Source organism: Frieseomelitta varia, unplaced genomic scaffold (genome assembly GCF_011392965.1).
Source record: "Frieseomelitta varia isolate USP_RPSP 00005682 unplaced genomic scaffold, Fvar_1.2 scaffold_168, whole genome shotgun sequence".
NCBI classification, from domain to species: Eukaryota; Metazoa; Arthropoda; class Insecta; order Hymenoptera; family Apidae; genus Frieseomelitta; species Frieseomelitta varia.
In genome coordinates this window covers 778,058-799,232 of record NW_025109394.1, presented here as the reverse complement: position 1 = coordinate 799,232, position 21,175 = coordinate 778,058, and the positions used below count along the sequence as shown (strand labels likewise).

At 29.8% G+C, this 21,175-nt stretch overlaps 4 protein-coding genes and 1 long non-coding RNA gene across 6 annotated transcripts; 2 read left to right on the top strand and 3 right to left on the bottom strand.

The window, feature by feature from the left end:
• Positions 1-158: 158 nt before the first annotated feature.
• Positions 159-4,203, bottom strand: LOC122538573 (la-related protein 6). Its single transcript, XM_043672776.1, has 3 exons — positions 2,762-4,203; positions 2,284-2,611; positions 159-1,800 (listed from the first exon to the last, which is right to left on the bottom strand). The coding sequence occupies exons 1-3, from the start codon at positions 3,524-3,526 to the stop codon at positions 1,244-1,246; spliced, it is 1,650 nt and encodes a 549-aa protein (XP_043528711.1). The 5' UTR covers positions 3,527-4,203; the 3' UTR covers positions 159-1,243.
• A 4,589-nt stretch (positions 4,204-8,792) lies between these two features.
• LOC122538606 lies at positions 8,793-10,048 on the top strand. Of its 2 annotated transcripts, XR_006308887.1 has the most exons (3): positions 8,793-8,976; positions 9,076-9,397; positions 9,543-10,048. It is a non-coding gene; the product is annotated as an uncharacterized LOC122538606 (long non-coding RNA). The 2 variants fall into 2 exon arrangements; XR_006308886.1 differs by lacking the exon at positions 8,793-8,976 and having other exon boundaries at positions 9,046-9,397.
• Positions 10,049-10,060: 12 nt separating this feature from the next.
• On the bottom strand, positions 10,061-13,211 carry LOC122538605 (CCR4-NOT transcription complex subunit 10). The gene is made up of 10 exons (XM_043672834.1): positions 12,534-13,211; positions 12,132-12,454; positions 11,949-12,055; positions 11,719-11,870; positions 11,435-11,634; positions 11,041-11,332; positions 10,614-10,961; positions 10,424-10,533; positions 10,264-10,342; positions 10,061-10,191 (listed from the first exon to the last, which is right to left on the bottom strand). The coding sequence occupies exons 1-10, from the start codon at positions 12,940-12,942 to the stop codon at positions 10,136-10,138; spliced, it is 2,076 nt and encodes a 691-aa protein (XP_043528769.1). The 5' UTR covers positions 12,943-13,211; the 3' UTR covers positions 10,061-10,135.
• A 1,126-nt stretch (positions 13,212-14,337) lies between these two features.
• On the top strand, positions 14,338-17,406 carry LOC122538608 (zinc finger protein 90 homolog). Its single transcript, XM_043672838.1, has 5 exons — positions 14,338-14,431; positions 14,535-14,746; positions 14,869-15,979; positions 16,041-16,606; positions 16,691-17,406. The coding sequence occupies exons 2-5, from the start codon at positions 14,687-14,689 to the stop codon at positions 17,288-17,290; spliced, it is 2,337 nt and encodes a 778-aa protein (XP_043528773.1). The 5' UTR covers positions 14,338-14,431; positions 14,535-14,686; the 3' UTR covers positions 17,291-17,406.
• Positions 17,407-18,056: 650 nt separating this feature from the next.
• On the bottom strand, positions 18,057-20,670 carry LOC122538598 (peptidyl-prolyl cis-trans isomerase FKBP8). Its single transcript, XM_043672822.1, has 5 exons — positions 20,440-20,670; positions 19,725-20,033; positions 19,324-19,523; positions 18,949-19,250; positions 18,057-18,867 (listed from the first exon to the last, which is right to left on the bottom strand). The coding sequence occupies exons 1-5, from the start codon at positions 20,464-20,466 to the stop codon at positions 18,569-18,571; spliced, it is 1,137 nt and encodes a 378-aa protein (XP_043528757.1). The 5' UTR covers positions 20,467-20,670; the 3' UTR covers positions 18,057-18,568.
• Between the last annotated feature and the right edge of the window lie 505 nt (positions 20,671-21,175).

The following is a 21,175-nucleotide window of genomic DNA, read 5'->3' as shown; positions in this document are numbered from 1 at the left end:
AAATACATACAAGCGAAAAAATGCATAACGCAACTTTTGAATATACATACATATGTAATTTTATCGTATATGTTTGATAGTAAGTAGTTAATTAAATTAATCTCTTATATGTGAATATAAATATATATTTGAAAGAAATAAAAGTATTAATTATTTCGTTATTGAGTTATATTTATAAACGTATGTATATATAATATATATGTATATGTATGATACCAAGAATTTAATTTTATATTAATATTTAAAAAAATAATATTTTCCAATCTTTTTCTAATATATAAAAAATTAATTTTACAATTAAGAACAGGTAAAATAATTATAAATTTATTTATAGATTCAATTTGAATACGACATAGAATGATCAAAATCTGATACAAAATTGGCACAATTAGAAAATTACCGTACCAATATATTTTCACATATTTTTAAAATGTTTATACAATTAACATTTATCATGAATATTCTTATAGTATCTTTAAATGTCCAACTACATTGCTGATTGAGTATCATTAACAGTATACAAATGCATGTCTGCCTACAGAGGTATAATCTATATACACACGATTTCGAAGTCTGTACATCATTCGTTAATATCACAAAACTTCATCATCAAACATTTTTATGTAAGGCTTCATACGGCTTTCACGTATACTTATCACAATTACATTACTATTATAACACTATTATTTACATATTTTTTCAGAGGCAAATCTCTTATTGTTAAATAATATGTAATTAATATAGGTAAATTAAGTCATATGAATTTCTTTAAACACACTCATTTTACAGGCGATTACAGGCAGCCTTTATAAGCAATTAAAATCGTCTCATCATATTAAATAGAAACATGAATGAAAGAGGAAATTAAATCTTTCATAGGTGTACAAAATACAGGTCGCTTTAAACTCCGTTACATGAAAAACAATGCACATATGAAAAATGTGTAATTCACCTATAAATTCAAACAACGTCATCCAGTTGTATATGTACAACTAATATACATATATTAAACTATGGTAGATATACTTGTATATCAACTGACGTATTTGTACATCATCATTTACTTTGCTTAACTTTCAGCAAACTTATTAAACTTCAGAGATCTCTTGTATAAAAGTCTTTAAAAATATATATGTGTGTGTGTTATATATATATACATATACATCTTCTCTTTTTTGGAACAACAAAATTGATCAAAATTCGACAAATAGAAGAAGAAACAACGAATCAATGAAACTGATATCTAACAAGTGGGTTCCATAGATGGTGACATGATATTCATTTTGGGTGGTCTACCAAATCCACGCGTTCCATCTGGTCCAGACGGCATTCTCGTCACATTCTCCGGAAGATGGGTCAACGCAATGCCACTGTTGCTTCTGGATCGACAGTAGCTACCCTGCTCAGAACCGGAAGAACACAGGGATATCCTTCTGGAACCTGTGTCGAAGGCAGAGTCTCGACTGCAGGCAGACAGCCTTCTCAAAAACGGCCCGTAATCCGCAGAACCGCGGCGACTAGAATGATAACAAGCACCGTTGCACTCGGAGCCGGAACTCGAACAGCAAGAAAAACGTCGATTCTCTTGATAACAGTAACTCGGCGGGAAAACCGGATGACAGTAACCGGTCTCCGAGCCAGAAGAACAAGCAGAGTAACGTCTGCCGAAGCTTCCAGCATCGGAACTGGAGCCTGAACCGGAACAGGAAGACAAGCGACGCAGAATAAAACCGTTGTCCGAGCCTGAGACAGAACAAGCGGACAACCGACGTGGCAGCCATGCGTCTGGTGACGGGGGTCCTGCAACAATGATGTCACACAGTGAATTTTAAAATATACAAATTACATTTTCTTATCTCTTCTAATTACATCTTCTTTATCGAAGTAGTAGAATTGAGTAGTTAATTTTTTTTATACGGAAGAAGTTTGTGCAACTCAAATCTCAAAAGTTCAAACTGTTCGATATTTTCAAGTATTACAATTACATTGAAATGTTGCAGATAGCTGATACAGGAATTTGATGACACGTTATTCTATGTTTGAAATGCAATAACTCAGAGATCAGAAATTGATGCAACTAGAGTGAAATATATGTATATAGAATAAATAGTATACACTAAAGTAAAAGTAACAAGAAACAATACTACTGACGCTCTATTAACTGGAAGGATTAAAATTATGAAAGCTTCAAAAAATTCAAAAAACTTGTTTCTACCGTAAGAAGAAGCTAGATATAGTTTCTACCATAAGAAGCGTGATAAATGATATAAACAATGTCCAAACCTTGATACGAGTGGCCCGGATAAGGGGCATGGTATATTGGATAAGTATAAATGGGTTTTTTGTGTCTGGCTCTTCCATCTTCTGCCTCGGACCCGCTGGCGCAACTTGAGGAATTGTAAGCTTCCTCTTTGGTCAATCTTGTCAGGGCACTTTTCTTTGCTGGTTGTTGCTTCCTCTTCTTGTCGCTGGATTGTTGCAGCTCAAATACCTTGGCATCGCCCAAGGTCATTTGTAAGGCGGCACGAGCGGACGCTGAATCCGTGAACTCGACCATGGCGCACTCCTCGCTCGATGCCAACTCTGGCCTTTTGGCGATTGCTTGTCGCACCTGATAATAAACAGATTACGCGATTACTCTTTGTTAATTACAACTACCGGAGATTTTCATCCCTTCATAATTTTATAAATGTCTTCGTTTTTTTTTTTTTTTTTTTTTTTACATTTAGAAACGTAAACGACAAAAAAAAAGGGATGTTACCTCAGCTGGTGCTGGATGTCCAGGTCGAAGTATTCTAATGAGAGCGATCTCTCCGCATGGTCTGAAGATCTCAGCCACCAATTCGACCGACAATTTCTCCACCGGAAGTCTCGCGGCTAGTATCGTCCTCGATGGAGTGGTTTGATCGAAAGGCGGTAAAGAATCGACTCTGCGTAACTTGGTACCCTGTGGATTTACTTGGAGTTTCTTCGACTTTGCCAAAGCGGCCCCGACAACCCTCCAGTCTCTGCTCAAGTGTTTCACACGTTTGAAACTCGAGATGAGCTTCAACGACACGTATCCCTCCTTGTTTCTCTTTACGTGTTTCAGCAGGAAAGCATCTTTCACGATGTTTTCGTCGGAGAAGTAAAATTCCACTTGGGCGCATATTTTCTCGGCCAATTCGTCGCTCGGCAGAACGAAATCATCTTGGGTTGCTGTACTTACTTCGATCGACGTTTCCTGCTTCTGAGCCTTCGGATCCCTTACGACGTTCTCTTCCAAGGAATCGGCTCCCGAGTCTGGATCGCAGTTTTTCGCAGATTGCTTCATCGCGTTGTTCGCTTTTCTTTCGTTGTCGGAACTCCCACTGTCCGACAGGTCAGCCTCCTCTCCTTTGGAACCTCTCCGATCGAAAGACAGGCTCACGTCGCTATCTACGGAGGAGATACTCTCCCTCGTGTCGGACTTTTTCATCGGCGGTGGAGAAAAGATCAAGTTGCCCACTTGGTCCCTCGACTCTTGCTGAACATCCGCCTCTTCCATGTTCGCCGTGCTTGCGATCGTTTCAAATTCAATATCTAAGAGTCCAGTTGATTATATGTATACGTATGTTTGTCGAGTTAATCCATCAGAGAAACTGAATTACCACCTGCCTTTCAGGGTGTATCTTGCAGCCTGTATTTCGACAACCAGTCTCCCCAACACTCAAACCAATATCACACGGGCGTGTTTCATGGTAGAGATGAAAATTCAACAAACTGTGAGCAAGTGTATTCTTATACTCGGCGACACTCGATGAACAGTTGAAACAAAATGAAACTCTGAAGAAATCAGATGTATTCACGATCAGTTTGATTTTGAAGAAGGTGTGTTCATGTTCTCGAAACTTGGTTGGTTTGAAGAAAAATTTGTCTGGCCGATGACGGTGATCTCTTCCTTCCTGTCACGTTTGCCGATGCCAAATTAAACCTGCTGAGACAGACCAGCGGGTCTATTAAACGAACCGATGGCACACTGACGATTCTTGGAGAGGGAACGCGTGGAGGACAAACAATTCTAAAGGAGGAGGGGGACCTGTGACGGTGTTAAAGGGACGGCTGCAAAAAAGAAGGAGAGAAACAGACTAAAAGAGCCAATTTTCGCGCTCTCGTTGGGAACGCGTGCTCATTCGCTGGAAGGGAAGGAAAGTGGGGGACTTGCGCGATTCGTGACAGTTCAGGGAAGAGTGGCCTTCCCGAAGGCGCGTCCACCTCTTTAAATACTTTCGCCCGTGGGTCGCGCATGCGTGAATACTTGTATCGCGACAAACCTACCCTGAGGTCGTGACCTTCCTAAATACTGTTCAAGAATAAGGCTCCGGGAAGATAGAAATCATTTGATCGGAACCTTGGAAACGTAACGATATAATAGGACACCTGTGGGGTTGATGAACGAGATTTGGTTTGTTCTCTTATAAAGACGTTCATTTTAATCGTATTAGGCAAATACGAGTATCTTTATCTTATAAATATCGAAGCTATCGAATAGCTTTTCATATAAGATTGCAGTGTCAGCCTGCCAGCCTAACGCATTATACGTAATGCAACGTATGCAGTCTTCTCAAGACCAAATTTTGCTAAGATAAATATAACATTAACATACTATTATAAATTATATTATTATACTGTATATATATTATATATTATACTATTATACTATATATATATTATATTATACTATTATACTATTTATATACTATATATATTATATTATATATATTACTATATATATTATATTGTACTATTATAAATATAACATACTATTATGCTTTATCAACAATTATGCTATATAAACAAATAACAAATTTAAGAAGAAATCAGATGTATTCACGATCAGTTTGATTTGCAAGGATGTCCAACGACCAGACATGTCAGATTAACAATATTAATGTTAATTACTTACCACGAAGAGTACCAAGGTTTGTTCAAACATCTCACACGTAGAAAAGAATACCGAATAAAAAAAGATTATCACTCGAAATTGTGTTGTGTCTAGTCGATTGCATTTGGGGCAAAACCGTAAGATTAGAAGAGCGACGCGAGCTCCTCGACTACGTGGACCTTGTTTGCGTTTGCCGCGGAAGCCAGGATGTCGAGACGACTGCTACAGGAAGGAAGGACTTCTTTATGGTGGTGGTGAACCTCGGTAACCTCGGATAGACCCGGCGGGCTTATTCACAAACGCTACGCATTGCATCCGGACGCTGCCAGCATAATAATATATAGGTCAAGTGCGGCTGGTACCATGTATGGCCATACCTGTGGCGAGGAAGGACAAAGATATACGCAGGTTATCGTTGTCGAATTGAAAGGGTTCATTCTGCATCTTCGTCTTACCACCTCTTCGTCTATTTCGCATAAAACTGAATCTTATCTAAGATTTACATTTTTACAGATATAAAAAGCGAAAATTATCTTTTAAATGTTGCAAAATATATTTCGTTTTTTCGCAATTTACACGTCTTTGCATTTGTATTCATTTATTTATGCTTGTCACAATGATCGAGATCGAAATTCATATATGAATGAAAAAATATTTAAAAATGGTAATTTATGCACCTCTTTAATGATGGCAATGATCAGATTGATATCGGTGAGTCACCAGAATCTAATTAATGGTTCTTCAAAACGGTCATGAATAATCATAGGTATTTTCCTATGTGTTATCGTTCACAGTTATATCATTTGTTTTCATTATAATTTGCATGGAACTATGATAAATTTTCATAGAATTATATGATTGTGATATAATGTAAAATAAGTCATTGAAACAAAGTCTTTGAATTTTTTAAGTTCTAATGTAATGTTTATTTCTTTTTCAAGTGAAGAGAAAGATCAAGGATATCAATACTATCGCAAAAAAAGAAAATTGGATTAAGATTTACGTAAAAGTATTTAGAGCTGCGCTGTATAATCCTCTTAGGTATGGCTTCATATACATATTGCGTAACTTGTCGGTCCAAAACCTTTCAGATTTTTCAAGCAGCGTTCTTTCTTTGGGATCGTTATTGGCCAGCTCATATATGATAATCGTCCGTTATCTTTTGTATAATCCCTGTCATAAGAAAAGCATAATAGTATTATACAACGTGTATCTTTATCTGTTATCGATGATGTATTAGATTCATCTTGTTTGTTAACGCTGTATGAGATTGTTATTACTTTCATGTAACATTTGGTAACTTATTTAAAAGGTTGGTTTCTACAAGTTTTCCATAACTTTCTTCCAAAATTGCATGCAATTTTTCATCATAGTATTAATAAAATTCTGAGACATTTCCAAGATTAACAATTGTATAAAAATTACCAATTGTCCAGTTAGAAAATTTGAAATTCTAAAATCAATCTCATCCAAATTCACGGTATGAACAGTTGTATTTAGTATCCAATACATGTTTCAAGTATTCAACCCTGAGGGGATATTTCAAAAGACAATCTTTTAAAAGACTACATAGTGCCATAAGTAGAATGCCGAGAACAATATTTTTAACGACGATATATGCATATTATACAATGAAAATGTTCTTATTTATCATTGGATCTGAAACAGTTCCTCTTTGTTCTATAGATTCAATTGTCAATTTTGTTGTTAATTTTTTCTTAACATTATTAAAATAAATAAAGTACAAAATACAGTAAGTGTATTTTATGAAACTAAAAGTGATCCGAAACGCTTTTATGAGATGTTGGAAATATAAAGATAATAACAAAACAGATATTGAAATTGATAATTACTTTCAGAAATGTGATCACTGCTGCTGAATGATAGATGAAAGTAAAACGATGTTTCCTTGCTAGTTCGATCAATCATAATTGAAATGGAAACAGTCGCCCAGGAGCATTCGTTGAACGTTCTATCGCCTAAGGGAATGAATGGTATGAATATCGGGAATGAATGGTATGAATAATGATAATAGCCACAAGGTGTTATGGCATATATTTTTGTATGCAATAACTTCACATAACAATATTACTCGTTAGTTAAAAATAAATTATTATCAAGAACGTACAATTGTTACATAAATGTACACTCGCACTCTCCAAAATGTAAATAACAAATGTAAAAGGAAATTGATGAAATGCCTAATAGTTGTTAGCCAATGTAATTGAACGCGATGTGCAAAAGTCTCTGATCAGATAGATAAATTTGTATAATGCATTATTTCAAATTATCATGATAATGTCTATTTTATGACTGTCAACAAATGTTGCAGTGTAGATTAATTATCTGTAATTCAGTTGGTTCGAGAGAAACCAGGACGCGAACATTTGTAATTGCCGACCTACCAAGGTCTTTAGGAAGGATTATAGATACAAACGATCTATTCTTTCTTGTATGTGTCCTTGTTGATGCTTTTGAACAATTCATCCGGTCTTGTTCACAAATTCATTCTTAAAACGAATAGTTTCACACTTGATTGTAATACATCATTCACACTGTTTAAAAATGATAATGTTTACTCAAACGACTTTACCTATGCAATATGTTTTATCATATTATTCGTAAAATACAAAGCATCACAGTACATAAGCAGTATTTATTATAATTAATGTGATGTAATTAATGTAATAGTACGTACACAAGAAATGTGTAAATGTGTTATTGAACGTATCTATGTATTCGCGTACAATGTAATTGAATAAATAAAATCCAATGAAAGACAAAAAGATGGAGGTGGAAGCCAGATAAAAAATTAATCCAAGTTTCTATATGATTTCAGCCTTTTTTTCGAAAATTCAACATTAACTTTAATATAAAATACTTGAACTAAAGTCAATTCGCGGCTAAAATAATAAAATAATCGTATATTTAAGGAAATAAAAAACTCGTAAATATCAAGATAATGTCTAGAATTTGTTTATCTTCTTAGAAAAACACATTTTCATTTTTATCGAGTGATCACTTATTTTTGCATCTCTCTTTTGTCAATTTACGACCCATAAAAGATATATTTTGAAAGTCAAGTTAGGCAAAAATCGTATATCGTTATTCTTAATTTTCAAACTTATTTAACGCAATTTATAAATTTCATATAACTAAACATTATTATAAATCGTTCATTTCGTAACTTGAAATCTAAATTAAGATACAAAGTAAACGAATCTTAATCAATTTGTGTCATTAGTTTATTTTTACACATTCTCAATTGAAAGAACTCAATCACCTGTAAAACCATCGCTTTCTGTTTAGAAAAAAATTGAAGATTAAGTATTTGTTCAAAAAAAGAAAAAAAAGGGGGGGGGGCAGATGATAAAAAATAATTACAGAATCTTAAGAACAATTATTCTTGATTATTCAGATATTCTTTTACGATGCTAATATCTCGAAAAATTTGTCTCAATATCAAATAAAGTACCAAGCAGAAATTAAACAATTTTTAAAAGTACATATTATCATTATACACTTAAGACGATTTATTCCATAAGTTTTGGAACGTTTAATCATTTATCGTCGTTTTTTTCTCAATCGATTACTTAAAATCTGGATCATTTAAAAATCTGGAAAACCGCAGAAGGCGGCACAGCAGGATACCATACAGTTGTCCAATGTTCACGACGATTTCCCGAAGCAGAGGGCGGCGATTCCCTGAGGCGATCCTTGGTTGTTCTTCGTCTTGTTCTGTCCGCACGTCGGAGACGGGAGCAGAACTCAAACTGGGTCAGGGCAGCGCGCCAAATGGTTGGATCAATTTTATTTTAAATTTATCAAGTCCGCTTCGCACTCCATGGACACGCGTGATCAGTCCGGATTTCCAGACTGTGCACGCCGATTAAAAATGTTTTTATTTAATGTGAAAAATAACCAGCTGCCGAATCGTTTGTGAATTGAATCGATTCTCAATTTTTTTTTTTTTTTCCACGAAAATCTCGTCATTTTCTGCTTGTGTTTCTCCATATTTTGCAAAAATACACAATCGTTCAACTTTGAGAGTTCCAACTAATTTTATATTAAAAGTTTGCGTAATTTTTTCTTGTATCTTTTCAATTGTTAGTTTTAATGGCTCATCTTCCGATTCGTTTTTATTAATTTAATAATCGTTTACATCCCTAAAGCTAAAACAGAGGCAAACGGATGAATCTTGATAATAATAATTGCGCAGTAATCGTGCAAATTGAAATTGCGAGCTGAATCAGAGAAATATCAGTTCAATGTTACGTTAAACCGATTTACGAAAGGAAGTCGCGTAATATGTATATCGCACCAGCGACTAGAAACCTTCCGCTGTCCTTCTTCAATCGGAGAAGCATTGAAATTTTCCAGATAAATCTTCCAGTGTGATTGTTCTTCAATACGATGCAATTGAATTGTTTATTTTTCTCTCATTGTTTAACTGTGATTACTCATGAACGATGCAACATCGTGAGCTCATCGTGTGTACGTATATCTTTTATTGTATGTTGACACGTGTATTTCATATTTTGATGTATGAAATTGTCACTTTTTATTACATTGTCATATCAAGAATTTATGCTTACATTCGATTCTAGAAATGATTATTCTTGTGTTTATTATTAAATAGAAAAAATGACATAACTCGCAAATGGAACAGCAAACAGCGGAGAACCACTGGAACTATGTGAGTCAGGCAGAGTAAGGTCCAGTATAAGGCCCTGGGGTGATTCGCCTAGACGGCCATGACCATATTACAGGCCAGAGGCCCCCAATACCATCCAGTAAACTTACTTCCAGTAACAATTGGCGAAATCATTACCGGCAATTCGCTTCTTAGATTTACGGCGATAATACTGTCAGTATTTTGTGAATCGAAGTACGTCGAGGGCTTATTCTTTATTACAAACGGCGAGTTTGTAAAATATAAATATTAATTATTAAAAACATTTGGTATTTTTAATATGTTTGTATTAAGAAAATCTTAATGCAAACTTAAAAGTATCTTAATATACACATTACTGTTTTTTAATACAATAAATTTTATTTTAAAAATTTTCTATCGTTTCTTTATCACATAAACTGTTTCTTATATTTATAAAAATGACTCTAATTAACACTGTACATGTTTACGACGTATTTGGAAAATTTTTGACTTTTTATAAGGTATATGTTTATTTACAGTCATGAAAAGAAAAATTTACATAAATATAAAATTTACCGTCAACGGTACTGCGGGCAATGTTGTTTTATTATTGATCTTGAAATATCTGCATGACCTGTTGCATAAAAATAAAATCGTTAATCATATTTTTCGTAATATTATTCATAATTAAGAATATTGTCATTACCTAATTGCAATTCTATATATAAAGCTAACATTATTACATGTATAGGAACATCACAATCTGGACCCTTTGACATCCAAACCTAAATATTTGTCAAAATCATCCATAATATATTATTAAGATAATTCATAATTCATATACAAAAAATAGAAGAGTTTATTACCTGTTTTAAGGTTTCTCCAGACTTATCAAGTTCACCACGGATTGCATAAGCCACAGCCAAGTTATAACGGAGTACAGCAATACCCGTAGGAACTGTTGTCGGGTACCACACTATAAAATTAATAATAAATTTTATACACCGTTTATAAAATTATAATTAATAATTTCAAATAATTTAAATAAATTCTCACTTTTTATTGGCTTTGAAATAACCTCATCCAATTTTTCTTTATCTTTATCTTGAGTTTCAGGAATAAGTACAGAAGTATTTAAGTCTTGAATGTTTTCTGGTTTAAGATATTCAATAGCTTCGCTAATTTTATCCATAAATATTAAACTTTCTGCTGCGTAAAGATTACCCAACATTCTATATGCTCCAGGTAATTTATTAATATTTAATAGTGATTTAGCATGTTCAAGCGCAATAACATAATCACCAAGGCATAAGCATACGTAAGCACTTGCAGCCAGTACGCTAATTTTTAAATTTAATGCTTCGACAGCAGTAGTTTGAGATATTAAAGTTGAATGTTGAGCACCTAAAATATTTTTGATATAAATATTCAAATAATAAACAAATTTATTTAGAATATTTATATTTTCAAATATTTTATGTACCTAAATTATGACCAGCTGTTAATGATAAAGGTACTGTTTGTGGACCAGCGATCGTTGTAATTGGTATATTAATTTCATTATTATTTGGCAGTAAAAATAATGCATTTTTTAAACATAGAGAGGCAAATTCCAATGTTAATTGTGGTATAGCAAAAGGAAAACCTTCAGAATGATACTTTATATCTTTGGAGAGAGAAGAGGCTAAAATAATTTTCCTATAAATTCCACTACCAACAACTTTTTGCACTAGATCTTTCCTTCGTTTCGGAATATTAAAGTCAACTTCATTTGTCTGAGAAAATAACAAATAAAAGTTAATAGACGATATTTTGCTTCTCGTGAAATATTGTGTTAGAATTTCATTGACACTCTCATATATAATAAATATATTTACTGGTTTATGACAATAAATGCAACATTCAGCAATCCTTAACCACAATTTAGGATTGTTATGAAGTTTTTGTGCAACTTCCATGAAACAATCAAAAGCAACTGATGCTTGTCCTGCATGCAATAGTGATACACCTAAACTATACATTAATTCATAATGTTTATTTCCACCAAGTGTATATAATGGTCGTGATGATAAAGTATCTATATGAAAACATAACTTTTAAAATTATTATTTCCAATATTTCTAAATATAAAAAAAAATTGTTTTAAAAAATGGATAATTACCGTTATCTTTTACTTGTATACTTTCTAGAGCACATTTATTTTCATGTAAAGCTTTTCTTAAATAAAAACATGCTAAATTTGGTTTACCCATAGCAAGATGTAAACATGCCATATTATTATAATATAGTACAGCAGAAGACTCTCCACAAGTCCTAGAATAGAAAAATACAATAGGAAATGTATTGTAACTATAAAATAAAATTTTCTATGATGTAATATAATTATCATACTTAAAATCTAAATTCTCAGATGTTACAGAATTCAGTAATTTAATGGCTTTCTTGTAATTGCCTCTTAAATATTCAAGATTAGCTTTCAAAAATACAGTTGATATATTCTGAAAATAAAAGAGATTAAACATCAAGTATAACACACAATGTAAGAATGTTATCTTTAAAAATATTATATCTTACTACAGGTGTACCCATAGAGACTAATATCTTCCACTCTCTTTTACATAGTTTCAGTTGATGCATCATAAGATATATCCTAGCTTTGCACTTTAATAATTTCAATTTGAATGCATCTGTAACTACATCAACTTCTTTTTTTGGTTCCTTCTGTTCTTTCATGGATTTTATTATACCTTCTTTATCAACAGACGAAATTTTAGAATTATCTGTGGATATAAGTTGACTTTCTATATAATTAATTAAAGATAATGCTGCATCTGGTTGTTCTGTTACTATATGTAGTTCTATCAACAGAAGGCATACTTTATGTGCTAGTGATTCCTCTAGAAAAAAATGTCACACTCATAAGACTTAGCATTGTTAACCTTGAAGGTTTATAGAATTTACCAATGTATTATTTACCCATGGGCTCTATAAAAGCAAATAACCTATTCATAATTTGAAGCGAAGCATTATAATGTTTTGTATGATATAATAAAACTGCTTGATTATATCTCATAACACATTTCTCAATATCATCTATGGTTTCAGTCGAATCTATTGTAGACATTTGTCCGCATATTGCATTCAAGCTTTTCCTTAATAATTCTGTTTTCTTCAAATCATTCTTATAACATTCTACTACAACTTTATTATGCATTACTTTCAAGTCTTTGGGCCTTAAGGTTTCCAGTTTATTTAAATACAACAGACAGTTAATGTATGCTCCCTTTTGAAATTCAGATAACGCATTTTGAGCCAATTCACGTTCTTGCTCAGTTATTACTCCGGGACCAATATCTTTATTTTGTGTTTCAGACGTCTCGCTCATTTTTATTTATAGTACTGTATTATATTAAATGATATTTCACATTTTCACACTTGACATTTATAGAGGTTAAATTTGTGTCAAAAAGCTAGAAAAGATTCTTGTTTCTAAATAAAATTTGATAGTTAAAATTTACTCACATGTAGTATGTGCATAATATTCTAAAACATAATATTAAAACATAACAAAACAGCTTTAATAAAAAAATAATTGCTACTATATTTCAAATAAATTTAAAAGTCTACTAAGTCTCTGTGACGAGAACTTTTCATATTGACATTAGACTTTTGTTGAAAGATGCCGCCACATGTTAAAATCATGTAGCGACCTCTACTTCGAAGAATTTAGATCAACGACATCTATGTTCCGTCGAGATGTGTATTTAATATAAACAATAGAATATTTAAAAATAGCTATTAATTTTATTATCACCATAGAAATGTTTANACACTTATATATATTGTAGCCATAGTAGAAATTCTTCATTCGTTATTTCGTTATTTCGTCATTTAACTTCCATTATGTAATCTTCATTAAATTATTAGTAATTGTATATTTTGTGATATTGTTAATATTTTTATATAAACAACTAAAATTAATTACGTTATTATTTATTTATTTATTTAGAGTTATTATTTATTTATAGTATTGTGATATAAATATAAATTATCATAATCACTATAATCACTTGAAAATAATTGAGTGAAATAAATGTGGCGGGCATTATCATATATATATATATATAAAATGATAAAATGATATATGAATACACTACTTTAGATGAATAAATTCAAATTTAAATTCAGTAATAAGAAGATCTTGACACAATAAAATAATTAAACTAATTTTGCATTAATTAATATATAGTTTCACTAAATTCTTTAACTATAAATATTTTAAATTTAAAACAATAACGAAAAGAATGTTAATAATCTTAATAATTCTTTTCTAAATTTAAAGTGTATTAAATTTTTTAACATATAATTTCAGAAATCTTTAAATTCTAACCATAATAATTAAATAATACATTGAATTAAAAAAAAATAAAACATTGCATCTGGCTATTATAATAATAACAATAAATTTAATATAATTATATTTATGAATTATACATATTCATAAATTATATATATTTATTAAGATTTTGTACTATAAATAATATGTAGAAATTTAATGTTACCAATTGTATTTCAATTTATCTTCAAAATGTTATTTAAATAAAAATGCTCATTGCTTTAAATTAAAATATCGTATACCTATATGAAATATATTAATAATCATACATAAATAAGTATATCATCTTGAATATACATCGCATTTAATCTTAGGTATATTATGATCGTATTATAAAAGATATCTTAGTTAATAGATTTGTATTTAAATATCAATCAGAGTAATAGTACAATAAAATCGTTATGTCCGATATATCATGATTGTCAATTTAAAAAATATAACACATTTGTGCATATTAAAATATTACGAATAGAAAAATGTATTTATATATAATTATTTGATAACTTAATTAATGTTATATAATTGAGATAATTGATGTATTTAAATTGAACTTATTTTTTCATTTATAATAATTCTTTTAGGTTATATTAAATTACATACATCATAAATGTCATAGGAAGCTTAATTAATTTCAGCTTTGGCTTAAAGACTATCGTACAATAAACGCCAAATGAATTATTATACGAAATATTATATGCATGATCCGTTATTGTCATTTAAAATAATTTAAAGAATGTCGGATATAAAGCACCAACAATCGAAAATATCATCACGACATTTATTTGAAGATCAGGTAAGAGTTTTTAAGACAAACTTATACAAAAGTAGGAATACAATATGAATACAACATTAAATAATTTTATTAAGGAAAAAATAATATTAAACATAAATATAGATTAAATTTTTTTTTATTAGGTTGATTTAACTCTACAAGTAATACAGAAATCACCTTCAGAGATTAATGAAATTAATGTCTTCGATTATTTACACGACTATGTAAATAAACTTGAGACTAAAGATTCAGGAATATATTTATCCTCTTCAAATATTGAATTACAGTTAAAGAACACGCATACACAAAAAAATAATGATTACACAAACAATAATGAAGTTGATTCTATAGAAGTTGAAAATATTTCTTTACAGAATATATCAAATTCTCAAAATGAATTAAGATTAAAATGCACAGAACAAAATCATTTAAAAATGAAAAATGAATCTGTGACTCATTTAAATGAGAAAAATACTGATAATATTAAATTAATAAAAATTAATAATGCGGTTGATACAGAAGATGTAAAAAGTGATAATATTCCTATTAAAATAAAAAAGACTTTTATATTTGAAAAAAATATTTTTGCTCAAATGAAAGACAAATCACATAATTTAGAAGTTAAGAATGAAAATTTAAATGATGAAAATAATGATCCTGAAACTAAATTTTCAGCATCAACTAGTCAATCTAAAAAAATCAATAGTTTAGTTATGTTGAACAAACAAATTAAAACATGTAGTCAATGTTCAATGACATTTAGATACAAAAGACATTTAGATCGGCATTTGGAAGGTCATCAAAAAAACAATTGTTCTCACTGCAATGCAAAATTTGCCAGGCGTAAACATCTTGATATACACTTATTTCGTTCACACGGTGAAAGAGTAACAAAACATCCACATTCTTGTGATGTATGTTCTCGGAGTTTTCCTAAACGTATTTTATTAAATCGTCATCGTGCAAAACACAACTATGAAAATGGCAAAGTTTGTTCAGATTGTGGAAAAATGTTGAAAGCAGAAGAAGATGACAAGGAACACAAAGAAAATCATTGTACAAAGAAACAATTTAAATGTAAAAGATGCTTACAAACATTTAGTATTGAACAAACATATATAGCTCATATTCAAAATCATGATAATCATAAATGTTCAAAATGTGATGTCACTTTTGCCTCCAAAAAAAAAGTGCATGAGCATTATAAAATGGTACACTCCTCAAAATTGAATCATAATAAAATATCAAATAATGGTGAGTTTCTTAAGATAGGAAAATATATATGCATAATTTATAAAAACTAATCGTTTTATAGGTATATATTTTTGTGCTGACTGCAGACATACTTTTTTAAAAAAAGATGATTATTCTCGTCATTTAGATTCTACATCACATTTTAATAAAGTAAACCAAGAAATATCTCAAAGAGACATTTTTACGTGTCTAATTTGTTCTAAGAAATTAATTTCACAGAGAGCTCTTGATCAACATGTTAGACGTATACATAAAGAAGAAAAAAAATTTACATGCAATATATATGGTTGCACATTTCAGTGTGCAAGAAAATCAGACTTGGATAGGCATAAACAGTTACATGTAGAACAAAGAAATATCGTATGTGAACAATGTGGTAAAACTTTTACTAGTGTTAGTATTCTTAATGATCATGTTCTTTATATACACAATAAGGAAAGACAATTTATATGTGAAGAATGTGGTAAAGCATTTAAACGAAATAGTTTATTAAAAAGACATAAATTATCTCATCAGCAATATCGACCATTCGCTTGTATGCAGTGCAATACTGCTTTCAAAAGGTCCCATCATCTTTCTCGTCATATGGAAACTTGTCACAGAATTACACTTGAACGAAAAAAGAAGGTGAACTTAATTACATATATCTATTCTATTTTTTAATTTGTCTACATCATTTGATACAATTAAAATATAATAAACATTCAACAGGTCGTAAAACTTATGCAAACAGAAGATGGTCATCTTGTTCCAATACCAGAAAAACCAAAACCCCTTAAACCTAAAAAATTAAAAATTAAAACAGGACCTAATGTACTTTTGTCATCAGATGAAAAAATTCCATCTCCTCAAGACATGGATATAAATAAACATTCTGATTCATATTTAGGAACACAAATATTACCCACATCTAATGACTTGTGCGAAAATTCATCATTGCCATTAGAATCTACAAATTTATTTTCGAATCCAGATTTTACTTCACAGGTTCTTTCATTAGTAGATATTAATTCAGAACAAATTGTCACTGTAGAAGTTACTAGCCCAAAAACATTAATAATGAATGATCTTATAGATCAATTTGAAATAAATTGCAATGAAATATTGAATTTAACAAATTATCAAGATTTGGAACTTCAACATGGAATTTTAAATACAGATCAAAATTTGTATGATCATACAAATTATTCTGAATTATCATTAGGAACTGTTGAAGAAACATCTTTCGTGGATTCAAATATTAACAAAGTAGATACTTTACCAATAGAAAACTATTTAAATCAATCATTTTCATCATTTTTAAATTTTTAATTACAATTGTAAAATATTTAGCTTATAAGCTAAAGAATTGCTTATATTTATGGATACAAAATTATAAAATTAACATAATTTATAAATGTTTATAAAAAGTACATGAAACTGCCTAAAATTATTTTAAGAATAATTTAAAATTTTTAATAACTAATGAATAAAAATGTGATATATTTTTGTAATACTTAGAGTTTTATCAAAATTTATCATGCATTTAATAATTAGAATGATTGTATAATAATTTTTCTAGATTTTTATTTATAACTGTTTGTATTAATGTTTATATAATATAATGTATAAATGTCATAAAAAATGTTATCATTATTTTAGTTACTTAAAAATATACATTTTAATGAATGTAACTAATGTTTATTTCTTATTTATTAGAGACATAAACAACTCGTGTATGACTATCTTAGAAAAAAATTACAAAATAACATATGCATGGTATTATATATTTCAAATGAATCCATATATTTATTCCATTGAAACATCCCAAATTAATCTTTTCCATATAAATTACTATTTCTTAAAATATAATGTAATTAAGTATATTTATTTATCCAAATTTTATAAGTATTAATTTATTTAGTATTACTCGAGTAGCATTTAGTATTACTCAATAGGACATTTATGCTTGAATTTATATCTACACCTATATATTAGTTTTTTATATTATGTATATTCTTTTACATACAACCATATTTATTATACAGTATCGTACATTATTCTAAAAGTTAATATAGAATAATAGTAAGAAAAAAAGTCGGAAGTATTTATTTTATTATTGATATTAAGATAAATAATTAATGCAAATAAAACTGTAAAGTTTTTTCTTATTAATTATATTTGTAAATGTATTTGAAAAAAGTTCATTTTAAAATCTATGTCAACAAAGTTTAAGTAAAGTAATGATTTAAACAAAGTATATATATTGCTCACAACGCGTACAATTTTTTTATAAACTTTTTCAGCACCAGATACATCCAATTGACAAAAATCAACTATATTTTTACACATTAATGTTTGTTGCAAAACTTATAATATAAAATGCAAGATTTGAACAAAGTTTAAATACAATTTTATTAATAGTACGATCTTTTTTGGGGAGGGGTTTCTTTATACGTTATTAAAATTATCAAATTTTTACAACTTACTTGATTTTATACCTATACTTGTTTTTATAGTCATTTGAAATCAACGATATTTCATTATATACTAATATTTTTCACAATATTTAGACACTGTCTTTCATTTTAATTTATCCCCAAATTTTTCTCACGAAACAAATCTATATAAGAATACACTTAAAATTGCCGCAGCTGCTCCACCAATTAAGCTCCATGTAAGCTTTGATGTATTTCTATTTCTTTGTTTTTTTGTATTTTTTTGAGAACTATTGTGTGTTCCTAACATTTTACGATATAGATTTTTTTCATGTCGAGCATCCTTAGCATTTTTCTCTTTTAAAATAGCTAATTCCATCTGAATAGCTTTTATTTCTGGGTCTAATTTTGCTGCCTGAAGCAATGTTTGATATGCTAATGCATGTTCTCCTTTATAATGCAAAATTTTTCCTAGAAAAATATAACATATTTAATATATAACTATTATTATTGTATATTAATTATATGAAACAATACATTGTACAATATTACCTTTCCTAAAGAGTGCTTTTACATTTTGAGGTTGACAGCTCAAGACACTTTCTACACTTTTTAATGCTGCGTCATAAGCTTGTGTTTTCATTTGTGCAGCTGCTAAATTATTATATACTTTCACACGATCTTCTAATAAAGCCTGCAGTTCTGCATCAGTAGTGGTATCTTCTGCCTCACTCTGATAGGATGTACGGCTTTCTGCTGGTAATAAAAATTCTAGTGCTCTCCGATAACACTGAATTGCAAGTATTGGTTCACCACGAATAAACCACCAATTTCCACGTTCTCGTTTTTTATTGCTTTAAAAAAGATAAAGGTATCAGATTAGTTATAAATTCAAGTAATTTTAATAATTATGTAAAAAATAATTACCCAATTTCTTTTCGCTGTTTGACATTGAGGGTCTCTATTTCTTCTTCTAATTCACTGGACTTCAATTGAACCGTATAAAAAATAGTGGCATTTGGTGGAATATTTGGTTCTTTTCCTCGAGAGCCATAAGCAAATCTTGGATCAACTTCAATTTCAGCAACTTCACTTATATCCATTAATGGAATTGCTAAATCTAATCCCTATAATTTAACAATACAATGCAGATATTATTGGTTTTATTATATTAAGTAAAATCTTTCTTATTGAAGAATTGATAATAATCATATTATTGTTCATATCAATGAAATATATATAGCATTATGACTGAATAATCAATATTATCATTATTTTAAAAAAATGTCCTTGAGAAACATATTAAAAATAAAGATATCATTCAGTACCTGAATCACTTCAACATCACCTAATTGAATTTTGAGATCTTCATATTCCTCAACTATCGTACCATCTTTTAATTTGCCAACAACCTTTAAAGTACAGATGTCAGATATATTTGGACGTGTTCCATTTTTCCCACTTTCTACAACTTTCTTTTTAAGCTGTCCACTTCCTAAGATATCTATCCATTCCTCAGGTGGATGTTCATTTAAAGCTGCTTTTGTCATCGGTTCATTTGGATCTATGTTAAAGTTCAATTCCTTTTCAATAAAATCAGCTTGACTTGTTCCTGGTTGTATAGATTCATCTTCCATCTTCAAAAGAATTCAACAAATTATTCGCATTTTATAAAGAGTATAATGATTCCTTACAAAAAAAATGGTAAATCACAATAATATCAAGCACGTAAAAAGTAATTTTATTGTACACAGAAACAAATTTCAATCACAGTAAAATTGAACTTTGCAATTCTAAATATATTACGTTTATTAAACGTGAGAACGCTCTTAATTTTTTAAAAATGTCAAAAATTATAAATTTTGTATTCCATTTGGCAAATCACGCGTGTAAATAGCGATACAAACAGTAGAAAAATGCACATTCATTCGATGAATCGAAAAAATTTGAAGTAGGAATACAATGTTAACGTAATTACTTCTTTTTATATTGTAACGTAATATAATTTAACTTTCAAACTGATTTTTGGAGAAAAAAATATACCTTATTCTCGAAAGTTTCAATAGTCATCAGAAATGCTAAGAAATAACGTCGAACGTTCGTTTATTCGTAAAACACGCGATCTGGTCAACTTCACCGATTACTTGAAATAAGCACTACTTAGAGTATCGAAAGCAGTTAATCGATAATCGAACTTTTATCAAATTTCCTAAACCGTTTGATTACATAAATGTGTGACTTTGTGTTCGTTCGAAGGAATTGAATTGCTTGCTTCAACCGAAATAAATTTAAGTAAATATTCGGATTTTATGACTAATTTTCATATGTAGTAACCAAAAATGATTTTAATTCCTAAAACCGACAGTTACTGGTCCCTAACGAAGTCATATGTCATTATCCTATTATTTAACAATCTAGAATTTTCTGTAATTTTATCAAAACAAAAATATTTTCTCTCTCTCTCTCATTCTCTTTTTCTTTTCATCCTATACACATGATAATCAACAAAATGAAATATATTATATGATAATCAACAAAATGAAATAATGAACAAATGTATTTGTATCGGAAATTATGTCAAATTATATTAATATGTGGAGTTTTTATTATATATTCTATACATCTAGATCTCAAATATTAAAATTTTATTTTTAACAGAGTATATGTACATTCTTGTATACGAAATTCCATAATTAATAAAATAAATATTAACAAACGTTGCTGAGTAAATACTAAAACAATCATATCATATCGTGTCATGTAATCTACTCAATCCAAT